The sequence below is a fragment of the Canis aureus genome, chromosome 9 (assembly GCF_053574225.1).
Source record: "Canis aureus isolate CA01 chromosome 9, VMU_Caureus_v.1.0, whole genome shotgun sequence".
NCBI lineage: Eukaryota > Metazoa > Chordata > Mammalia > Carnivora > Canidae > Canis > Canis aureus.
This window is the reverse complement of record NC_135619.1, coordinates 10225052-10249078: the sequence shown is the minus strand read 5'-3', so window position 1 is coordinate 10249078 and position 24027 is coordinate 10225052. Positions and strand designations below refer to the sequence as shown.

The 24027-nt window shown below is 34.2% G+C and overlaps 1 protein-coding gene across 27 annotated transcripts in view; it reads right to left on the bottom strand.

Moving 5' to 3' along the window:
- Nucleotides 1-24027, bottom strand: part of LOC144320383 (uncharacterized) — a 232843-nt gene that overhangs the window by 202107 nt on the left and 6709 nt on the right. For 16 of the 27 annotated variants that reach the window (XM_077908868.1, XM_077908869.1, XM_077908870.1 and 13 more), the window contains one exon: nt 20761-20848. The exons of 2 other annotated variants lie outside the window; for them this stretch is intronic. In XM_077908868.1, coding sequence (XP_077764994.1) covers nt 20797-20848 — 52 coding nt within the window. In that variant the 3' untranslated portion in view covers nt 20761-20796. Of the gene's footprint in view, nt 1-5438; nt 5627-5712; nt 5877-12293; nt 12371-20760; nt 20849-24027 lie in introns of all 27 variants that reach the window. 9 more of the 27 variants (XM_077908854.1, XM_077908857.1, XM_077908849.1 and 6 more) reach the window with 4 other exon arrangements.

Sequence of the window (24027 nt, the reverse complement as noted above, 5' to 3'; positions counted from 1 at the left end):
GAATGACAAGATGGGAATGAGCTTCTGATTTCATAAACTTCATTTTTTCCCCTCCAAATAGAATCCAAACTAATTTATCTAAAGCAGATAAGAATATCTCAAAGTAACCAAAAGGTTACAATATGGACTGCTACCCTGTGGACTACACTATCATGCTGTTAAAAGAATGAATTGGTCACTGATGTCATGACATGAAAAACTGGTTAGTATAAGAATCCCTTCCTGGGGAGGTAAGTCTTCTTTCTACCAAGACACTCATCACTGGTGTGATTTAACGCATCAGTTGCTATAATACAAAGCAGCAGAAACTGTTTTTACACTGAAATCAAAAGCAAAAACAAAAATTGTCATTGGATTCAATGAACAGAATAAAGTCTCATAGTACTCATATTTTTACTGTATAGTCAATCCATTTTCTGGTCAGACTCAATTCAGGAATTTTCTCTTTCTTAACCAAAGCAAACAAACAAAAATAAAACTATTGCTGTATCACCATGCATAAACACAGGACCCAGCATGCTCAGACAAAAAATAATTAGTAAAAAGAGACAATAAAAATATGTGCTAAGCTCTGGTCAAAAGCATTACACAGTTTATCTCCTTTAATCAATTCCTTACAAAGAGACAGAAAACATTTTTCTTATATAACAAGTATGTAATGATAATATTACATTATCTGTAATATTATCTGTAATATTTTGCAGAGATTAATTAACAAGAACTAAAATTCCTTGGAAGTATCAGATGTAAAAACTATGTTGTTTAATAATTTTTTGTAATTATAGACCTAATGACTGTGAATCTGTTTTTCTTTTCTTTCTTGCTTTCCTTCCTCTCTTTTGCTTTACTTCCTTCCTTTCCTTCCTTTCTTTCCTTTCCCTTCCTTTCTCTCTCTCTCTCTCATTCTTTCTCTTCCTTCCTTCCTCTCTCTCTTTATTTCTTTCAATGGGCTCTCCAGCATAGAGCCCAATGCAGGGCTTGAAATCATGACCCTAAGATGAAGATCTGAGCTACTAACCAGAGTTGGATGCTTAACTGACTGAGCCACCCTGGTGCCCCTGAATCTGTTGCTTTCTATGTAAAAAAGTGGCACCCATTTTCAAATTTTAATTTCTATACTCAACAATATTAAGTGAGTTCTATATTCCAAGTTTCCTATCAAATTCTGCAAACTCAACAATGAACTAGACTAGTACGGTCCTCCCTTCATGAAAAGGGTACCCAACAGCTCAAGACCCACAGAAGTTGATGAGCAGAATACAGAAGACCTAAACTGAAGAAACTCCATTTCCATGCTACTCCTATATTACTGTTTTAAATAATTCATGTAAAATGACTGAAAACTAGAAATCCGTATCAGAATCTGCCTATATTTCATTTACAGTTTTTAAACATGTTATGGTTATATTACATATATAGAAAATATATGTATTTATTATTCTGTATTACAGTTTGAACCATCAAACTTTTAAAAAATTTGACTTACAGCTACATTTCTTTCATTTCCTTATAATTATATGTCAGGATTAAAACATAAAAGCCCACACCACAATAAATATTATCAGATCCAAAATGTTATATTCTTTTTTTCCACTAACTTCTTAGTGATTTTATTTCTATCTTTAAAAATATTAGACCTGTGCTTTGAGTCAATCACATTTAGCTCTCAAAATTTCTGAAAGTGAGTACTAATCATAATGAAATGTTTCTGTAACGAGATGTTTAATAATATTGATTATATTGAATTTTATGGCATAGTTTTATTTTATCTACCCATATCTACACACCCTGATAAACTGGGCCAGGAAATTAAGAAGGCATCACAAGGTAGTACGTCTACCTGAGCCACGAGCACTCACATGTAGGTTAGACTGGCCATCTAAGAAAATCCCATGAGACATATTTTTCAAAGTGGCATCTCTAAGATCTTGACAGAAGAGTTAAAGATGTGCAAAATGTAATGAGGTAGAGATTTAATTAATCAATTTGCATCTCTTAAGTTGCTCTTGCTGAATCTTTAGATTTCAGAACTGCTACCCCTGACTACCACAGCCAGACTGAAGAAACATTTGTATAGAAGAAATATAATCTTACATTTCACCCTACAAATTAGAGGCATATTATGCATTTCAAATATTTGAGGAAACACAGTGCTTTCAGGAAGAAGAAAAAGCCTACATCCCCAAAATAAACTAGGTCAGTAAGATTTATTTAGAGAAACCCTTCTAAGGATATTTAAGTAATATGAAATAAAGTAGGATAAGACATATATAGGAAATTGAATAAGAAGTTTGACTCAGTGACAGAAAAGCTAATACTCTCCTTGTAAAATTAAAGATAATATTGTACTGGGACTGGAAGCCAACGAAGTTGTATTATTATTCCAAATCAAAAACAACCTAAAATCTGATTTGTGTTTTTCCTTATTTTATATCTATTTGGTCCCATATTTTATTGATAAAATTATAGTTATATCCAAGTCAGTTGTTCATTAACTAGGTTAATAATTGTTAGTCTGTGTATGTGTGTGTTTTTTTTAATATACAGAGGAAATATAATTAAGTTTTTTCTCAGAGAATCTCAGGTTTGACTATCAATTTGTAAGAACATCTATTTCCACTGAAGGTCACAACTTTAAATTCCATGGTTACCAAGGGAAATCTACTGATGAACTGACAGTTTAAACTCTTGATTTTCATTCAGTTACCTCATTTCTATTGATTGTTCTCTGCAAAGACCTTCATTTCTGCAATTCTACTTTCACTCTCATGCTAATATGTAATCACTTTTGCCTGCTTCCAAGAAAAGTAAGGGCTTACCAAGGAGTTTAGGAAATTTAATTTTGAAAATAATGTTCCCAACGTAACAATGTTCTTAATACTGACTGTTTTACTAGACAGATTGACATCTACCTATTCAATTTACTGACCTAGACAGAGCTATAAATTATAGTGAGAAATACTAGCAGGATGATGGCTAAATTTTTGGCCTTATCTCTATGTTGTCAAATAGAAGAATTACAATGCCTATTCCAAAAATATTCTCATGTGGATTATTTTTGCTTCAATCTCTTAATCTACAAAATGCAATTATTTTTCTAGTTAGTTAATGCATGCATTGATTGCAACAAGAACACAAACTAGATTCTTGGAAAACTGTAATCATACTTATATTTTTGACACGACTTAATTAATGACCTCTCATACACGATACTGTCAGATGCTTCTCCTATGCTTCAGCTAACATCCTGAACTAGCCATCCCAATAAATAGAAAAAATAAAATATAAAAACCTCTCTAATTAAAAATAAAATTGATCAGCATGAATTTATGTAAATACTGAATTAGCTACACCTTTTGGAAACATGAAATTTTACAAATAAGGCTAAGTTTTAAAGCTAAATATTATCTACTAAATATTCATAAATCACTTTTTAAATAACTAGATAACAAGAACTTATGATTTTAAAATAAGTTTTAGTGTAGAAATGTATTTTTCAGGTTTGACATCATTATTTACTTTAAATATATTTCCTTTAAACATATGTTCTCATTCAACTTAATTAAAAAATTAAGAATGTGTTTCTACCAGTCTTCCAAAAAAGAAGTACTAAAAGCCTTAAGGAGATTTTATTTTACTCCCTAGATATCTGTGGAAAATGGATTGATTTGGTCTGAATGAGTGAAAGGAAGAAAAATCAAAGATTAATGTCTGCTGTGACATGTAAGTATTTAAATAAGAAAATCTTCACAGTGACTTCATGTGCTATCAAATTAGACTGAACGTCAAAAACTACATAACTTAGCATCCTGTGAGAGGTTTCAAGTTAGAATCGTTTCTCTTCTGAATATTTTGCAATGAATGGCCTCGTAGACCAAAAGTTCAAAAAAAACTTAAATTTAATTAGCCAATGCAAAGTCTAAGTGCTGCCATCATGTTTAATGACTACAGTCAGTTCCTAATTTATACTATAGTTATGGGAAGGAGCCCTTTATTCATATATAAATTAATCTACAAATATTTTAAGGGCAAATATTTTAATATTTTAAAGACCATTTGCTGCCAAAACACAAACTTGTGATGATTCTTAATTCATCAGCCTTAAATTCATCTATTCCATTTCCAGCTGGTAAACTCCATTTCAGTTTTACATTGCACATAGGGCAAAGTCCAAGAGCTTTAAAATGGCAATACATCTCTCTAGGACCTAAGCCCAGCACTATCACTTACCACTCGAAAGTGGTCCTATAAAATCAAAATATATGTAGTTTTCACACACTAGACTATTCTTACTTCAATGTCACATTTCCAATGGTGTTCCTTCACTGAGGCTATCTTCAGTTTCTTGTTTACTTGATTAACTCTTAGTCACACAGTCAGATTCAGCTAAAACTCACCTAGAATAAGCCTTCCCTGACTTCAAAACTGAAGCATTCTAAATGGTTCTATCTTTTTGCCAGCCATAGAACCTAGGCATATTTCTAATTTGGCACTATAATTTACTTATCTATTCACAACACACCATAAATTAAATGAAAACATAAATAATTCATCTCCCTTAATGGCTTTGCTCTGGTTATGTATACACATAGTTCAAAATATATGTGTGTATGTATATGCATGTATATACATACATGTATTTATATCATATATTATATAATATGCATATTAAAAGGAAATATACACCATCTGTGTTAATCAAAATACTCAGGGGAAAAAAGAAACAACTGTATGCCTTCCACATACACACACAAAAATTTGAGAGAGAGAGAGAGAAGATGCTTCCAAAAATGTTGCAAGGACCAGAAAACGAAGATCAGGAAGATCAATACAGCTAGTTTAGATAAAACTGGATAGTTACAGGAATCACAGGAAAATCACCAGTTAGGTCACAGCTACTTGCAGAACTAAAGCGGGTAATTTTCAGGAAACTCATACAGGATGCCTATCAATGCTCATGAGTAAGCTTGCCACTGCTGGAAACTACACTAATATAAATTTTGCCTTTTTTCTGCCTTCCAAATCTCAAATGAGTATCTGGCAAAATCTAACCTAGATTCTTTTCGCAAGGACACTGAGAACATAGTTCCTAATCATTCACTCCTTAGATAATGTAGAGACCAAAGAAGAGTGATAATGGTGCAGAGCCGCTAAGAGACAATCAGGCATATTCTGCCACCTTGGCTGTGAGCATCCCTATAGCTTCTTTCCATGTTTATATCCCAAATCACAATAATTACAACATCAGCATTCTTTACTATTATGATGCTTAAAGCAAAATATCCTTAAAAAAAGGAAGACATGCTTACCCCTGACAAACCCCAAACTGATTAGTGCATTAACCTGTGGTTCTTTAGCACTTGAGCTACTACCATGCTCATGTCTAACGGAACAAAGCAATAGAGTGAATATAAAAATAAAAAAGATCTGAAGTTCACCTTTCTCCAAAGAAGCAGTGGTCTTCACCACAGGGGAACAGTTAGCGTGAGGCAATCTTAAAGGAAGAATTATGGAATACAAATATGCTGACTTCACTCTCCCTCCTTCTGATCCTTTTCCAGGTCTCCTCTATTAACTGAAACAAACTAGAAATCAGAGATTGTTGACATGGTCATCATTTATCATCCTAGAAAAGAGTGAAGAGTGGAGATGATAAATAATAGATCAGGAGAAGCAAATGAAGATATGTTTAAAATAACTAAGACTACTCACTGATGCCAATATAGGAGTACTGAAGTACATTGTGCCTCCATACTAGTTCAATGTCATAAGGAATCAGGTGGCAGTCTCAGCATGCAGTTTGGTGAAAACATTGTTTATCTTAGTGGAAATATTATTCTTTGAAACTAAAATCTTAAGACCAACAGTAGGCAATCCTGTGGAGATAGGAAGCAACACTGGTGACTGAGTTATCAGAATCAATACAAACAACTCTCATGTTTCCCTTGGTTCTTAGACCCATATTTTCTAGTTAGAGGAGAAAGAAAACCATTCACTGACCGCTGGCTCAGAGCATTTACTGCCTTTTGTAGGACATCCCTCCATCCTTGACATGATATATGGTAGTAAAACCTCTGAAACTTAGAAAGTAAACCAACTGCCTAATTTTCCTCTACAACTACTTCCTTGGTTGTGAGTAGGACCATATGGTATACAATTATCTCGAGGCTATACCTCAGGCTTAGTTTTACAGAAAACAAGGAATACATTTCTTAGAAATGTATATAATAATTCATGGGATTTACTGGGCTCTGGCATCTTCATAAGAATAAGAATCTGGTGTAATTCTAGTTTATAATGCAGGTCAGTGAATCATCTGTCAATGTACAGGTATTCAATATTAGTCTTAGGATATCTATTCAGATTCTTTTATGAAGAAAAACTGGTCTCCCAATTAGGCTTACCATTTCTCAGGTCTACTTATTATGTACTGGCTTCTATAGAGAATGGTAGAGAATATCTCACTGAAAGAAAATATGTCACTGCATGGTGGTTTATGGGTGACTAGCTAAAGGACTTATCAGTCCTCAGAGCTTGCTAAGATGGAAAAGTTCCTTTTAGATTATAAATCTACCTTAACGCAAGTATGCTCTTTCTTTTCCCATGCAACTGAATAAAATGAGCAGAATAAAACCAGAAACACTATGCCACCTGGTTTATACCATTAAAGATGGAACATAGATTATATTAAACTTAACTTATACTAACTTATCTTATTGCTCAAGAATGGAAAGAAATCATAAATAGATAGATGTACTTAAACTCCTTCACACAGTTATACTTCATACTGGGTTATATTCCATAATATTATCCTACCCTTTTTATTAGAAGGAAGTAAAAAAATAAATAAAAGAGGATCTAGTCTTAGCTTCTCTTTAATATTCCTTGGAAGTAAGATGCCTATTGGCAAAAAGATAAGATGCAAAGATATTAAAAAATTAAACATCTCATTAATTACTGTAGCAGAATTATTAATATACAACCTTCACTTTACAGACTTAGATTATACACAACATGATAATCAAGATGAGCAATATCAAATATTTGGTTTTTTAAATTATGTAAAAATATATGGTGAAAATGATACCAAAAAATAAACAAACACTAAGTAAATTGGAATATTCCAGTTGTTCATTATAGCAAAAGTCATCAAATCGAGTCAAATTGGTTTGATTGACATACACCTTTGCTAAATCTAGCATGGCCAAAATAATTTGTTTTTTAACTAGTTAGGAAAAAAAGCCAAAAAGGCTTCATTCTCTAGTTATTATTCATGTTTACAACATTTATCCCATTCTCAAAAAAAAAAAAAAAAAAAAAAAAGCTTCTTAAGATTATATTGTTATCATTAGGTAGTTATTAGAGTGCTAAAATTAAAGTTGCAAAAGTTGGGAAAGTTAACCAATAGAAATTTGGTAATTCAAAAGAGGAAGAGGTTAGCTTGTGGCAGAAGCTGAGCAGCTAAACTCATGCTTTACCTCTACTTCTTTCTGGTACTCTAATAAAATCCAGCGCAGGTGTAAAGTGCAAACTCAAAAGAGTAAAGGCAAGGGATAATATTAAAAGAGTCAATAAAAGTTGTCTGTTTTTACCCTTTGCCTTTTGGAAAGACAGAAAAGAGGTATATGAGAAATCACTGACTTTTCAAAACAAATACCTTCTCTAAACTCTGAGAATACTTAAGTTCCTACTTGAGCATACACTGATAGGAAGTAAACAAATTTTCTTGCAGAATCCCAGAGATGTTCAGGAAGCACAGGAACCAGAAGGCACAGAAAGTGATCATGAGTCATGAGGTTAAAATTCAGATTTTGACTAGTATGTAGAAAAGAAGTTAACCTGCCACCCACATTCCATATATTATTTCTCTTACCAAGTAAAAAAAATTGAGTTTTGCACTATAATCACAAGTCAGGAAACTACAGCCTGCTGGCCATATCCATCTCATCACTGATTTTGTAAATAACTAATGAAGCACTTATTCCTTTACATATTGTCTATGGCTGCTTTTGTATGGAGTTGAGTAGTTAGAGATTGTATTTTCACAAGACCAAAAATATGCATTATTTGCCTCTGGACAAAAAGAAAATTCCCAACTTTCACTAAATAAGTCAACTAAAGGAACCCAAACCTAGGTTCACCTAAAACAGGGCTGAAAACAAAGGAACGGGCTGAAAATAGGGAGATAGGGACACCTGGGTGGCTCAGCGGTTGGGCGCCTGCCTTTGGCCCAGAGCGTGATCCTGGTTTCCTGGGATCAAGCCCCACATCGGGCTCCCTGCATGGAGCCTGCTTCTTTCCCTGTGTGTCTCTGCTTCTCTCTCTCTGTGTCTCTCATGAATAAATAAGTAAGATAAATCTTTAAAAAAAAATAGGGAGATAAAGTATAATTCCACACACTATACAGTAAAGAGTTCCAAACCCCCTTCCCCTGTCCTCTGTTGAAAAAACCAATCCAGGCTACCTACATAGGAGATTTTATATATACATAATATATATACAATTAATCAGGTTTGAACTGATTAATGATTAAGCACACAAATCAATCCTTCCTCGGGGGAACTATCTCCCTAATGCCCTCTCTGGTCATAATGCAGATCCTAAGTGCTCCTGGTATACCCAAATCCCTCTCCATTGGAGAAAGGACAATGTCTTTCACCAGCCATAGGCTCTAAGGACAGTGGGGCACTCTCCATGTTCTGTATTTTCTTAAAACCAATCTGGATGTATAAAGCTTCCAGTCTTGTTGAAATCTGTCTGCTAGGACCCTTTTGGAGAAGACCTGAGATCAAGAAAGATACACAAGTAGATTATACCCTATTGGCAATGCTCTGACTCTTGATCTGGGTGGTATTTTCCATAGGTAGCAACACTATTCCCTATGCTCTTCCATTGTGACTAATACTTCCCAACAGAAAATGGATGTTTGTGAATGCTCATCAAGTAGTAGATGAAGTAGTGACTTCATGAATAGGATAAAGCCTCTGCTTTGCTCTCTATGTCAGGGCACTTGCCTTTGGATTCTAATTACCATGATGTAAGGCTTTCCAAATTAGCCAATGCCTTTTTCTATTTTATGGTATTAGATATGCTGTTTTTTCTTCTTTAACTTCCAGAGCTGCAAAACTTCTTTCAAAGCACATTAATAAAGTCGACAGATTCCACAGATTTAACTCTAAAAATCTCTGCCTTCCTATTTCCTATTTCCATTGTTCACATACTTAATAGATTTCTTTTTACATGTTGACAATACACAACCTCAAAAATTGTATTACCTATATCCACTCCAATCCATACTACGCATTATTGTTATTTTTCTAAATCACAGCATAGATCATATCACTTCCCTTATTTTAAAAAATGGTATCAATTTATAAGATAAGAAGGTGAATTGAGCACATAAGTCTATACTCTATCCCACTTAAGAATATAGTAAGAGTAAAATAGAAAAGTGCATTTTATAATTAATAAAGAATTGGTAATACAGGACACGTGTGGGTAAGAAATGCTAAACCTTCTCTGAAAGACAAAAAAGAGCTGAAGAGGAATGTACTGATAAAAACAAAAGTGGAAAAAATGTTAACAGTAGCAGAAGATACAGCTGAATGGCTTTGAAGAATACCAAGAGATGCTGAACTTCAGGAATACAGTGACAGGCAGAAGTAGGTATGAGAAGTGGGGGTGGGAAATGGAGTGTTGAGTGGTCCACCTGGACTTTCCCCTGCTTCCTCTAGTTCTATTATAGAACAAACATACAGATCAAAACAAACAAAAAAAAAGTCATCTCTAAATCTAAAGAGTTTGAACCAATAGTCTTAAAAGACACAGGATAATAGGGTATCTGTACCACACAGTAACAGTTGACACACTTTTGTTATTATGGGTTTAAGAATATCCTACATTAAAAAAAAAAAGAATATCCTACATAATAGCTACATGCCTGTGGCTTATTCTTAGCTTAAGTCTATTAATTTAAAAGTCCCACCCACCGTTAGAAATTAATGGATATCCAAGGACCACTAAATATGTCAAGGAAGCCTACAATACAAATGAAAAGGCTAACCCCTAATTCCAGATGGAAGCATGATATTTCAAACACTGAAAAAAGCTACATCTAACTAGTACCATTAGAAAAATTCTAGATTTTGTACTAAATAACAGAATGGGGTTTTATGAGAAACGGGAAAATGACAAAAATAAACTTTGGAAATTAAGAGTACTGAAAAAGTGCTGAAAAAGTGACAGAATCAAAGAAAAGTTTTAGAATTTAGAGTAAAACAACTAAGAAACTGAAAATTTGGGAGACACGAAGGTATGCTCCATATTGTCAAATAGAGAAGTTCTTGAAAATAATATAGGATATACTGTAAGAGAGTAACAGCAGAAAAATTCAAAGTAATAAAAAGTGACAGAAGCCCTAAAATTGATAGGGCCCACTAAGTGTACAAAAGTATTAAGTACACTGCACACATGTGCACATACACACACCTACAGACAAAATGACCTCACCCAAACATTTCACAATGATTTTCTTCCACATACCCAAAATGAGTAAAAAAACAAATAGCTTCCAGAAAGGAAAGCCAAAAACAAAACAATACAAATACCAAAATAGAAAACAAAAAGTGAACAAAAGTTGGGTTTTAGAGTTTGCATCAGAAAAATGCATGCTAAAAGACAATGGAAAATGAAAAATGACTCAAGTTTTAAATGGAAGCAATTTTCCCTTTGAGTTGTATGTCCATACTAAGTTAAAATATAAATGTATGAGTACAGAATTAAATATCAGAAATCTGATCTGCTACTCATCTTTATCTGGCACGTTACTTGATGAAAACTGAAAGAGTAGATAAAAAAGGAGGAAGACCAGATATCTAGGGAAGAGGAAATACTAGCTAGAAGGGCAGTAAAGGGAAGTAAAAGATGATAATTATGCACCAAGCCTCTAGAGTAAACAGTTCAGCTGAAAGCTGGAGAAATAATTTCTTGATGGTAAATGTGCAGTGTTAGAAGATCATTAGGATAACATAAAGACTGAAAATATAACATAAAGCATTTAGAGATATGAAGCCCTCACTACAAAAAATAAAATGATTTAATATAATATTAATTATAAGTTACTTTTCCTTGTGGTGAACCATATGCACATTATCAGAATATAGGAAAAGTAAGCCTAGTATTAAAAGCCTTTCAAAATCATTTTTTTCCTGATGGTCCCAGATCCTCTTTACATATTTATTCTCAAGGAAAATTACACAGTCATTAATTGTTGTATGGCAAAATGTTTATCCTTGCCTGTTAAAAAATATATTCCCTTTGGGGAAAGTCCTCTCACAACCATGTCATATGAGCCTGCTGAAATCTGTTTATTCGTATCACTGTGGGTAAAACACAAAGGCAAACAGTTTCATCCACAGGTGTATCTGCAGTACTGTGAGAGTTATAATCTCTCTGAAATCTCTCCTGATTTGCAGCCAGTAGATTGTATTTTCTTTCACCTTTATACCTCAATAGCGCTTTGTTTTCTCTCTGATATTTATATTGTTACATACTACAGATATTTAGATACTTATTTCATCTCTCCCATGAGATTGAATATTTTTAAGGAGCAAGCAAAGACATTCTCCTTCTATATTCAGCACCTTGGCTACAGTAAGTGTTTGCTAAATATATTTTGAATTGATATGACTCAGACAAAATCATCCTAAACCTTGCCTCTCTATAAATCATTGGTAGAGGGCTATTAAGCCATAAGTACCAGGGAGAGTTTTTGCACAAAGCTTATCAGCTATTCTTTCCCTATTTACTTAATAAAAATGAACATTTATAATGCTAGGTTACAGCTTTTTTTTAGGTCACCCTCAATTCAAACCCTTCTAGGGCTCCCACTGTCTATTGCATCCATTAAAAACATAGTCTAATATTTAAAGCTTTTTTTCAGATTGTAGGCTTCTTTCATTTTAGTAATTATATAACATATATTTGTACTCAATAACTATTGGTTAAACATATGACTTAATAAATTAATGAAGTATTTTGGAATAGGAGATCTAAGCCTACCACCTTTTAATTCAAGCAGTCATTGATATTCTATGGAGAAAGTACCTGGAAGTTAAAGTTCTTTTTTCACTTAAAAAAAAAAAAATCCATAAAAGAGAAATAAAATTCCTGCCACCCTCACTCAGTAGGATACCACAAAGATTAATGAGGTAATGTAATAAAAAGTGCTTTGAGCTATTCATATGAATGGTGCTTTACAGAGGTACTTTATTGTAATCATTTTCTGCATTTACCTTTAATGCCGTAACTAAAGGATTTTGGACTAAAAAGAGAGTAACTTTCCAGTATACAAAAGTTGTTTCAAAGTCATCTGTTCCAAAAAAAAAAAAAAAAAAACAAAGTCATCTGTTCCAATCTTGACTGCTAGCTATTTTTTAAGTTAATTAAAATCCTCACCTTATACAATTTGTATTGTAGATTAATGTCATGAATTAAGTGAGATAATATATTTAAAGTCTCTGGTTCTTGATAAGACCCTAGTAAATGTTTGTTTTGTTATTGTTGTTATTGTTTACAGTCAAAATAGTTATAGTAGAAATTGTTTTAGAAGTTCTATAAATATAATTTGTAGAAATATCTGGAAGAAGAAGGTAGCCCAGGGAAGCCAAATGAAGTTTGAAATGCTGGTATTTATAATAGCCTGATTTCAAAATATTATTAAAGAGCTACAATAATCAAGACAGTTTGGTACTGGCATAAAAACATACATATGGATCCATGAAAAAAAAAATTCCAGAGAGCCCAGAAATAAACCTTACACACACGCATGGTCAATTAATCTTTGACAAAGATGTCAAGAGTACACAATGGTGTAAGAATGTCTTCAATAAATGGTGTTGGGAAAACTAAACAATCTTATACAAAAGAATGAAAGAGTATCCCTATTATATGCCACTCACAAAATTAAGATGGAATGAATTAAAGACTTTAGTGTGAGGCCTGAAACCACTAGAAGAAAACATGAGGGAAAAAGCCCTTGTCATTGGTCTTGGCAATGATTTCATGGATACAATACTAAAAGGGCAAGCAACAAAAAGCAAAAATAAGTAAGTGGAGCAACACTTATTAAAAAATAATTATTTTATTTGCTTCAATTCAGCAAATGAAACAACCAAATGAAAAGGCAACCATTGGAATGACAGAAAATATCTGCAAATCACATACCTGATCAGGGATTAATATTCAAACTATGTAAGGAATTCACACAACTCAATACCAAAAAATAAATAATCTATGCAATAGACAAAAGATCTGAATATACATTTTTTAAAGAAGTCACACAAATGGTCAACAGGTACATAAAAGGTGCTCTGTATCACCAATCATTGGGAAATGCAAATCAAAACCATAATGAGATATCACAACTGTCATACTGGCTATTATCAAAAAATCAAGAGGTAAGTGCTGGTGACAATGTACATAAAAGACAACCCTACTTCACTGTTGGTATAAAAGCAACCATAGCGTAGCCACCATGGAAATAGTATGGATTCCTTAAAAAATGAGAAATAGAACTACCAGATGATCTGGTAATTCTATTTCTGGGAATTATATCCAAAAGAAATGAAACCATTATCTTGAAGATACATTTGCATTCCCATGTTTATTGAAGTGTTATTCATAATAGCCAAGACATGGAAACAACCTGAATGTCTACTGATGAATAGATACACAAAATGTAGTAGATTTTAGATACTAGCCCTTTAACGCATATGTCATTTGCATGTATCTTCTCACATTCCATAGGCTGCCTTTTAGTTTTGTTGATTGTTTTCTTTTGATCTTGATGAAGTCCCAACAGTTTATTTTTGCTCGTTTCCTTATCTCCAGAGATGTGTCTATAAGCTGTTACTATAGCCTATGTCAAAGAGGTTGCGGTCTGTGTTCTCCTCTAAGACTTTGATGGTTTCCTGCCACACATTTAAGTCTTTCACCCATTTTGAATTTGTGTGTGATGTAAGAAAGTGGCCCAGTTTCATTCTTCTGCATCTTGCTGTCCAGTTCTCCCAACAGCATTTTTTGGAGATGGTCTTTTTTTCCATTGTATATTCTTTCCTGCATTGTTAAAAGATTAGTTGGCATAGCTATGGGTCTATGTATGGGTTTTCTATTCTGTTTCCATCGATCTATGTGTCTGTTTTTGTGCCAGTACCACATCTATGTGTCTTGATGATTACAGCTTTGTAATATAGTTTGAAGTCCAGAATTGTGATGCCTCCAGCTTTTACTTTCCTTCTTCAAGACTGCTTTGGCTATATTCAGGGTATTTTGTGTTTCCATACAAATTTCAAGATTTTTGTTCTAGCTCTCTGAAAAATGCTGGTGGTATTTTGATAGGATTGGTATCCAAATCTATAAAGAACTTACCAAATTCAATACCCAGAAACCGAACAATCCAGTTAAGAAATGGGCAGAAGATATGAATACACATTTTTCTAGGGATGCCTGGGTGGCTCAATGGTTGAGCATCAGCTCAGGTCATGATCCCGGGGTCCTGGGTCAAGTCCCACCTCAGGCTCCCCACGGGGAGCCTGTTCTGCCTTTCTCTCATGAATAAATAAATAAGATCTTTTTTTAAAAAAAGACATTTTTCTAAAGACATCCAAAAGGCTAACAGACTCATTTTGATATAAAATTACCTAAATTTTTTTAAAATAAATAAAATTACCTCCACAAGTTAGTAAAAATAGTCAGAAAACACTAAAACTTGCCTTGATTTCCTGAGTATATGCAATGCTTCTATGAATAACTTCAAGTAATACTATCTTTCCAAAGCAAATTTTCCTCCAGTGGATACTCAGTCTGGACTGGCTCTATAATGATCATTTGTGTTAATCCCCCTTGTGTTACCATAACATACATCCTTTTTGAAATAGCATACACCTTCTCTCAGACCCATCCTTATAACTAAGTCCTTCCAGCATGTCCATTTATATACACTTTAGGTCAACTAGAAAGTTAGTAAAACGGAAATAAATCTATATTTGACTAAACTTTAATATGAATAATAGACTAGATTTTTAAAAAGATTTTACTTATTTGATAGACAATGTGAGAGAGAGAGAGAGAGAGAGAGAGAGAGCGCACAAGCAGGCAGAGCAGCAGGCAGGATAGGGAGGAGCCAGCTCCATGCTGAGCAGAAAGCCCAACGTGGGGCTCGATTCCAGGGCCCTGGGATCATGACCTGAGTCAAAGGCAGATGCTTAATCAACTCAGCCACCCAGGTGCCCCGATAGACTGGATTAAATAGGTTTTGTTACTGCATATTTTAATTGATTTGCTTTCCATCCATCTGCCATAAATATGTATGTATATTTACTTATTTATATATTAGCTTGTACATATATTTGGGAAATTATTAAATGTTACATAATTACTGCAAAATTATTACATAATTACCTAAACTGTTTTTCTGACTCTCACAAATCTTACAATACTAACTCTAGCATTTTGTTGTTGTTGTTGTTGTTGATTTCCCCTCTCTCTGCTTATATTACCCATCTGTTCTTACATGATATATCCATCAGAATCCTTATCATGTTAATCATTGTTTTGTTTTGTTATAACTCCCAGTTAGACAATTCCAACATCCCTGCTATGTCTGGTTCTGATGTTTGCTCTGTCTCTTAACCTTTTTCTCCCTTTTGGTATGCTTTGTAATTTTTTTTTTCTTGATAGTCAGATATGGCTGAGTAAAAGGAATTGCTATAAATAGGCTTTTAGCAATATGGCAGTGAGGTGTCTGGAGAGGTGAAGCATTCTACAGTCCCATGAGTAGATCTCAGTTTTTCAGTGAGCCTGTGCCACTTCACAGGTACTTACTTTTTTTTTTTTCCCTCCTTAAGCTGTGACAGGATGGCTAGAGTGTGCTGGAGTTCTTTCCCTTCCCAAGCCAGTTAGTCTCTGATACTTTCCCATCTTGTTAGACTCTGGTTAACTTCCCCTGAGTGTAGGCCTTACTGAAGAAAGCAGAGTGCTCTGACAGATTTCAAAATTGTTTCTCCCTCTCCCACCCCTCAAAGTAGGAAACATGAAGGGGTTTTTCTCTGATATTTATTATAGGAATCTCCTTGAGCTCCTAGAGGTAAACCTGACAATATTTTCGGGGCCTCTCCACCACTGGATTCCCATGGACTTTTTTAATTCTCAGATTTGTCCACACTTAACTTCCAGCAATTCATCCATTACATTCAAGTTTTTTTTACCCAAGCACTGGTTCCTGGCACTAGTTCCTGTAGCAATTTCTGCTCATGAGTATCTGCTAGAGTAAGTAAACTTCCTATATCTGCTCATCTGTCTCTCCAACCTTGAGATGCTTGCCATGTCTTCTCTTATGCATCAAAAAAAAAAGTTATTGACTCTTCAGTCTCTTTAGCTTTCAGCTTGTTGTTAGGGTAGAGTGGAGACTTTCAGAGTGCAAACAAGTCTTCTTCCCACCCCATATTTAATGTTCATTTATTGCTAGACTACTCCTCCAAGAGGCGTAATCAGGAATTTCACTGACTTCTTTTCCCCCATTGCTCTGGTTATTAAGTTTGGCATTTTCAACATTAATGTGGTTGACAACCCTAAATTCTAGTTGCACAATTACTTGCCCTCCACAACTCTAATAATGCCACCACTTAAAAATACCACCATCCTATTACTCCACAGCTGTATTCTCTCAGGAGGACATTCTAGACCTTCCCACTGCTGGTTAGTGGTCTACCTCAGAAGCTTTAATTAGCTCCATCTAAAATAAACATCTAAGCTGCCTCCATGCCTTCTTTTCATTAAACTCATTACTCTTTCATTTTAGCCTTCAGTCTCTTTCCACCTTTTTATTTTAACCTATAAATTACCACTAAGCTTTACATCTCTGCTCTTAGATGTAATACGTTCTATTTTTCTTCCCATGAAGAGTGTGGTAACTTTTCATCCACAATTTGGATTACCATTTTTTCTACAAGTGTGTCCATGTTTTTGCACTGTGTTGCTCTACAAGGTGAGATCCTCTTCCTTTTTCTGGCCTCCCTTGACCTTCTTTGACCATGCCCCACCTCCCCTCCATGTCTTCCCATCTGATTCCTTTTTACTCCTTCCTCTTATGGCATATCTCTATTTCTTTTACTACTTTACTATCCTCGTGCAGTTTTTATTTTATATTGTGATTATTTATATGTATCTCCAAGTCCTAGCTTATAAATTCTTTTGGTGCAGGATAAATTTTTGATTTGCCTTGAATTTTACGGAATAAAAACTTGGTAAATACAAAAAAAACAAAAAAAAAACAAAAAAAAAAAACAGTATTATGTATCTTAGATTTACCAAGCCTCTCTATATAATGTGTATAGTATCTTAATTCTGCTTGACCGTATAATATGGCTTGCTTTGGTCAATGAGATGTCAGTAGACGTGACAAATGCTGCGTTCGGAGATTAACAGAGCCAAACAAACCACGGCTGACCTGTACATCTGTCAGCAAGTCATAAGACTGTTGCTATTATCCACTAACATTTTAGGGTTGTTTGTTGCAACTGATAAGCTGGCTCACATTCCCAAATTGAGCCCCAAGGCTGAATATCTCTCACCAGCATCCTAATTCCTTTCCTCTATGATGTTCTGCCTCACATACAAACAAAACAAAAAAATCCTCAAAAAGTCCCCATTCTAAAACATGCTTTTTAAAATATTTATTTTAGAGAGAGAGAATATGTACATGTGCATACAAGTTGGGGGGGGGAGGCAGAGGAAGAGAATCTCAAGCCCACTTCTTGTTGAGGGTGGAGCCTGAGCCAGGGCTCAATCCCATGACCCGGATATCATGGCCTGAGCCGAAACCAAGAGTAGTGAGCCCAACTAACTGAGTCACCCAGGCGCCCCTAAAACATGGTTTCAATTAATGTTCAAGAGCTTATGATAAAAACTACATAAAGGTACACATTGTCGCCATTACACATTCCCAATTTCCAAAGAGCAGAATTCTGAAAACAATTTATTAATATTTTTAGTTATCCTTGATCAACAACTCCTATTATCCTCCATTGCTATTCCAGACTTCCTTAAAGTCTCCTACCCAGCCAGCACACCCTTCTTCTCAGTAAATTGCCTTGCATATATCTTCACATATTTATTGATCTTTACTCAAGTACTTATTTACATCTGCAGCCATTTTCCTCCCTTTTTCTTTTCTTCTCTGGATCCAATGTTGTTTTTCCAGTTCAAGAGTAATACCACTACTCCTGTTTTACCTAGTTATTACCTCATCTTACTTCTTCTTGGAATTCCACACAACTATTATTTTTTCTCTCCTGAGTTACAAACCTATCATCTTTGTTGTTTTTCCATCCTGCAAAACAAAACAGCTCTAAACCTGACTATGGGTCCTTCTTCCTGTCTCTATCACACCCAACCTTTTGAGTGTGATTTGCTACTGTTCTTCTCAAACACACCACAGTGCCCTCAAATCTGATTTTTATCTCCACCTTTACAATTAAGCCACTTTGATAAACTTGTCATTACCTCAAACTTCTCTTTATGCTTAATTTGCTGTCATTGTACTTCTCTATCCTGCATTTTTTTGACAATTTGTGGACAGGTTTGTTTGTCTTTTATTTTTACCTATCCCAATGCAGCCTTCATCCTTTGGTTTCTGTAAGACCATCTCTTTTAATTTCCTTTCCTTGTCTTATCTGTGATGAATAAATAATCTTTTAAAAACATTTTTTTGCTATTATTTGTATTACTAACATAAATGTACCTCATTGTCATTAATAAGTCTAATGAGAGTACTTTTCTTAGGAAACTATGTTTATAATGCACAATTTGATTAGGAATAATTATTTTTGCCTTAAGCCATTAGAGAAATTTTCCCTAAGAATGAAATCCTTGTAATGAGTCTTGAAGGATAACAAAACATTAGGGAACACACAGAGAAAAGACGGGCACTTCATGAGAGGGGGAAAAAAAAAAAAAAAAAAAAAAAACAGGTAAAAATATATTTATTAATGGAGAATTCAATGTGGTTAAAGTACCCAGTGGAATAGTAAGGAATGTAGCAAATTATGAGGTAAGGTTTTGGGTCGGGCTGGATTTGACCACCAAATAGCTTGCCAAAGTTTTAGGTGGCACCTATAGTAAATTGTAAGGACATTTTGAAAGGATTTTCAGGAATGAGGGCTTTTTGTTTTGGTTTTTAAAAGAAATGACCTTCCACAGATGAAGCAGATAAGATTAACCATAAAGAAAACTTGATAATAATGAGGCAATGTGGTGCACTACTGTGGAAAGACCTTCCCCCTTCAAAGTAAAAAACAAGAAAAATTCAATATATATAACATATAATACATAAATTTATTTTATACTATGTAACATTACATATGCATGTATATATATAATTAAATACATGTACATATATCTTTTCCAACTGAAAGGAAATGATGTTGACTTTAGGCCCTACGTCACTACAGTATGTAACAGAAAGGAGTCAACAAAAGTAAACTCCTAACAAAATTCAAAGTTTCACAAATCTGTCTCATTGTTTCTAAAAAAAGATGTCCTAAGAACACTCTAATATATTATTTTTTTAATTTTTAGAGCTAAACATTTTAAGTGAGCTAAACATTGAAACAACTTCTGATTCCTGTATTACAAAATGTTGATATTTGGTATATGCTCCTTTCCTTCATACATTCTCAGAATAAGCAAAAATAACTTAGCTACTTGCTTCATGAAATACATACTCTCAGGAAACTATGAAGCAACTAAACTATCTTACTCATAAAGACTAACTTTTCAAAACTTGCTCAACATTACTTGCTCTCTAATCCAAAGCCATTATATCACAAAACTCTAATACCAGTTTCCAGACTTAGAAGAGTCACCATGTAATGATTTAGCCCATGCTTTAAAATCCTGTATCTTCTCGAATTCCCTAAGACACTACTTAAACTATGCCAAGATGGTGCTCTCTCTTACTGTAAGTTTAATAAAACCTAGATTTAATTCATGAATATTTTTTTCGGATGGTCTTCTGGGGAGTTCATCATACAGTTAATGCATTGATGCCAGTGGTATATTTCACAGTATTATTATTATTTATATTCAATTGGTGCTAGGAAATATTCAGAGGATATATTAAGATTTCAAACTGAAGCACCTGCCGTGGAATTATTGATTTTTAGGACACTGGAAGCTGAACTGCCAAAAAAAATATGGCTTTGAGATAGATCTACCTTGTCTATTAATGAGCTTCATGAGGGAGGGCTCTGTGTCTTTTGTATAAAGTATTATAATCTCAGGATCTTATGTTATGATTGGCACATAGCAGGAAATGCACACATTGCTGAATTAAACAAAAAGGTACCCACTGAAGACACTGCCATCGTAATGTGTGAATTTAACTAAGATTCCATTGGTAGTATTGTCATATATTTACAGTTGAAAGAAAACTGATTCCAAGATGACAATTAACTATATGTTACTTGGCTAGGGACCAATCAATGACAAATTGTTCAGTGGTTACTAGGCTCTCATATTCTTAGGGGAAGATATGATCTTGAAAAACTGGATTGTATATGGCAGCAAATTCCACCTATTAATGTTAAATGAACTGTACTGTTTCTAATATATTTGTTATTATAAGTAGGCTTTTATAAAATAGGCATATTATCACAGAAAGAAGCAAATAATAACTCACATTTTAACCATGTAAATACTTACAACATTGAAAAACAGAACAAGAATTTGTCTTGAGGATTAGCTGTCCTTGTTTAGAAACATCTGATGGAAAAAGAGCTGCTGGCAGAGTCTAGATAAAGAGGGGAAAAATTAAGGGAGGATTAAATTCCTTTGTATTAGAAATGTATAGAACCTTTTTGTTTGCTTCTATAATGATTTCTCCAAAATGAAAAGGGATGAAAGGAAGGAAAAACAATCAAAAAGCATTATAAAAACATACAGTACTTGAGCAGACAAAACAAGTGAATTATGCACTAGTGAAGACTTAAGAGCAGAAAAAAAAAACTCTTTAAGAAAAATGAATGCTATCAGTCTTTTTTATTTTTATTTTTTATAGGCATTTTTTTAAAGATTTTATTTATTTATTCATGATAGTCACAGAGAGAGAGAGAGAGAGAGAGAGAGAGGCGCAGACACACAGGCAGAGGGAGAAGCAGGCTCCATGCAGGGAGCCCAACATGGGATTCGATCCTGGATCTCCAGGATCGCGCCCTGGGCCAAAGGCAGGCGCCAAACCGCTGCACCACCCAGGGATCCCCAGTCTTTCTTTTTTAATTCAATTAGCCAACATATAGTAGGCTATTAGTTTCAGATGTAGTGTTCAGTAACTCAGTCTAAAATAGACTGAGCAATGTTGATTGTTACAATTTCTTAATTGTTCAGTAAATTATTCAGCACACACAAATACCTCATGAAATTGGGTGTGGTTTCATGAATGGACAACTTTACATCCAAGTGTGTGTGGAATGGAAAGTATGGGTAGGATATGGATTTAATCCATGAAATTTATTAATTTGTTGAAGGAGAAGCTTTGAGTTAGAGACAGGTATGATGATGTAAGCCATAAATGTGTATACCCTAATCCTGAAGCAGAGGTGGGTGGGTATATATTATCATTAAATTTCTGAACACTGTAGAATGTAGATTTGAATTAATATCATAGATAGGGACACCTGGGTGGCTCAGAGGTTTAGCACCTGCCCTTCAGCCCAGGGCGTGATCCTGGAGACCCAGGATCGAGTCCCACATCGGGCTCCCTGCATGGAGCCTGCTTCTCCCTCTGCCTATGTCTCTCACGAATAAATAAATAAAATATTAAAAAAAAATATCATAGATAACTTAAGGACAAAGTGACCACAGTTAAGAGCTAAACTAATATAAAATGAAAACAAAATTCTAAACAAAAACAACTACAAAAGTGACTCCATATATGGAACATGCTAAAAATAAGTATTTCCATGTATTTATTTGTAGCTAACATACAAAAATATTTTTTTCCATATTCTGTACAATCTCAGGCAAAACTGGAGAAATTGAAGCATAATGCATAAATATGATCTATTATTAGTTATCATTTTTGATAACTGTATTGTGAAATGTAATCCCTGATAATCCATTAAAAATTTGTTTTTTCATAGTTGTGGGGATGCAGATTTGATGCAAGAATATAAAATTATGAACTGCACATTGAAATCACCATTTTCAATTAGGGTATGAGCTTTAAAATTTCAGCTCTGAACTTATAACTCCACCATTAAACATGATTTTCAACACCATCAACTAAAATTTGTTCAGTACTGATTTGTTATGTGCTTAAGCACTTCAGGAATATAATTTATTGACATCAATCTGTTTGTAAGTATGCTTAAATTCAATTTTAACAGCCATTAGGATATATGCCATCTAGTCTTCTCCAAAAAATGAAGCAATAATGGAAAAGTCAAAAGTATAATAGAGCATGAAAGAACGAGAGAAAGAAGAGAGAAGGATGGAAGAAAGAAAGAAAAAGAGAAAGAACAGTTCTGAATATTGAACCCCAAAGAAGTGAGAAAGTTGGACACATTTTCACTCTATCATCTCACCTGTTTCGATTAAAATACCACTTCTCAGGTTCACTTTGAAATCATTGGATTTTATACCATCCATTTATAAGCCTTTGAGTGGATTATTTATAAATCTGAAATGGCCAATAACAATTCATTTTCCATTTCAAAGATTTTATTTGAGAGAGAGAACATGGCGTGGGAAGAGGCAGGTGGAGAGGGAGAGAGAGAATCTCAAGCAGACTCCCCACTGAGTAGGGAGCTTAGGGCAGGATTCAATCACAGGATCCTGAGATCGTGACCTGAGTTGAAACCAAGAGTCCGATGCCTAACCCACTGAGCCACCTAGGTGCCCCTGCACTTTCCAATTTAAAGCTAGCTACTTTATCTATATTTTGGAGGGAGAACCATGTAGAGGAAAAAAACCACTTTTTGAACCAGAGCATCATGAATTCAAAATCATTTAATAACCCTGCATTTACTCACAAGGAGAACATTGCGATGTTTTCATTGTTGTTGTTTTTTAGGCACTTTTTTTTTTTTTTTTTTTTTTTTTTTTTTTAAACATTCAACTCTCTGGGCCACAATGGTGCTTGACCTGATTCTTTAAATAGAATGCATCTACTGAATCCCTGAATAGTCCCATCAGATGCTTTTTAAAGGCAAAATCCCTTGATGGGAAATTCTTGGGACATAACCATCCCCTGAACTCAGCAACAGTTTGAAAGCAAGGTTGGGGTAAAACTGACCATTGGCTACACAAGAACCTCTCAGTATCTCGTTGAAATAGCTTGGGATTTCCATGTCACTCATTAATTAGTATGGATGTGTTATGTGTTTTTAAATTAAATTCTAATGGGAAGCATTTATTAAAAACAAAAGCAAACTCATTTGCCTTAGTGGTGGAGAAACAGAACTTCTAAAATCATGAACAGGGAAAAATATTATTTGTATATTATTATTTACCTTTTATCTTCTGAAAGGATGAGGAAAAAAAGTTAATGGTAATAAGAAACAGATTAAGCTTTTGTATTAATTTAATTTATTTCCACAGGGTAACACTAAAGCAAATAGTGCAGTGGCGTTTGAAAAACTAGATTTGATTTAGTGAATGAAAAAAGTATCTGTAGTTATTTTAGCTGGGGCTAAGGCAATTAAAGACTTTATGTCTGCCTACTTCATAATAAAAATTAGATACTTATCTAACTTAGCTAGGGAAAACTTATCCTTTTATCCTCGTGGTTTATTATAAGTAAATGTATCCTCACAAACAACTAGCTGGCTTTTTTTTTTTTTTTTTTTGAGGTTCAGAAATCCTTTTAATTGGGAATGTAGGGATCCAAGTGTTCCCACTTTGATGAAAACCTTATGACTATTCCTTAAACTACTATAGTGCAACACAATAAAAAGAATTATGATCACTTTA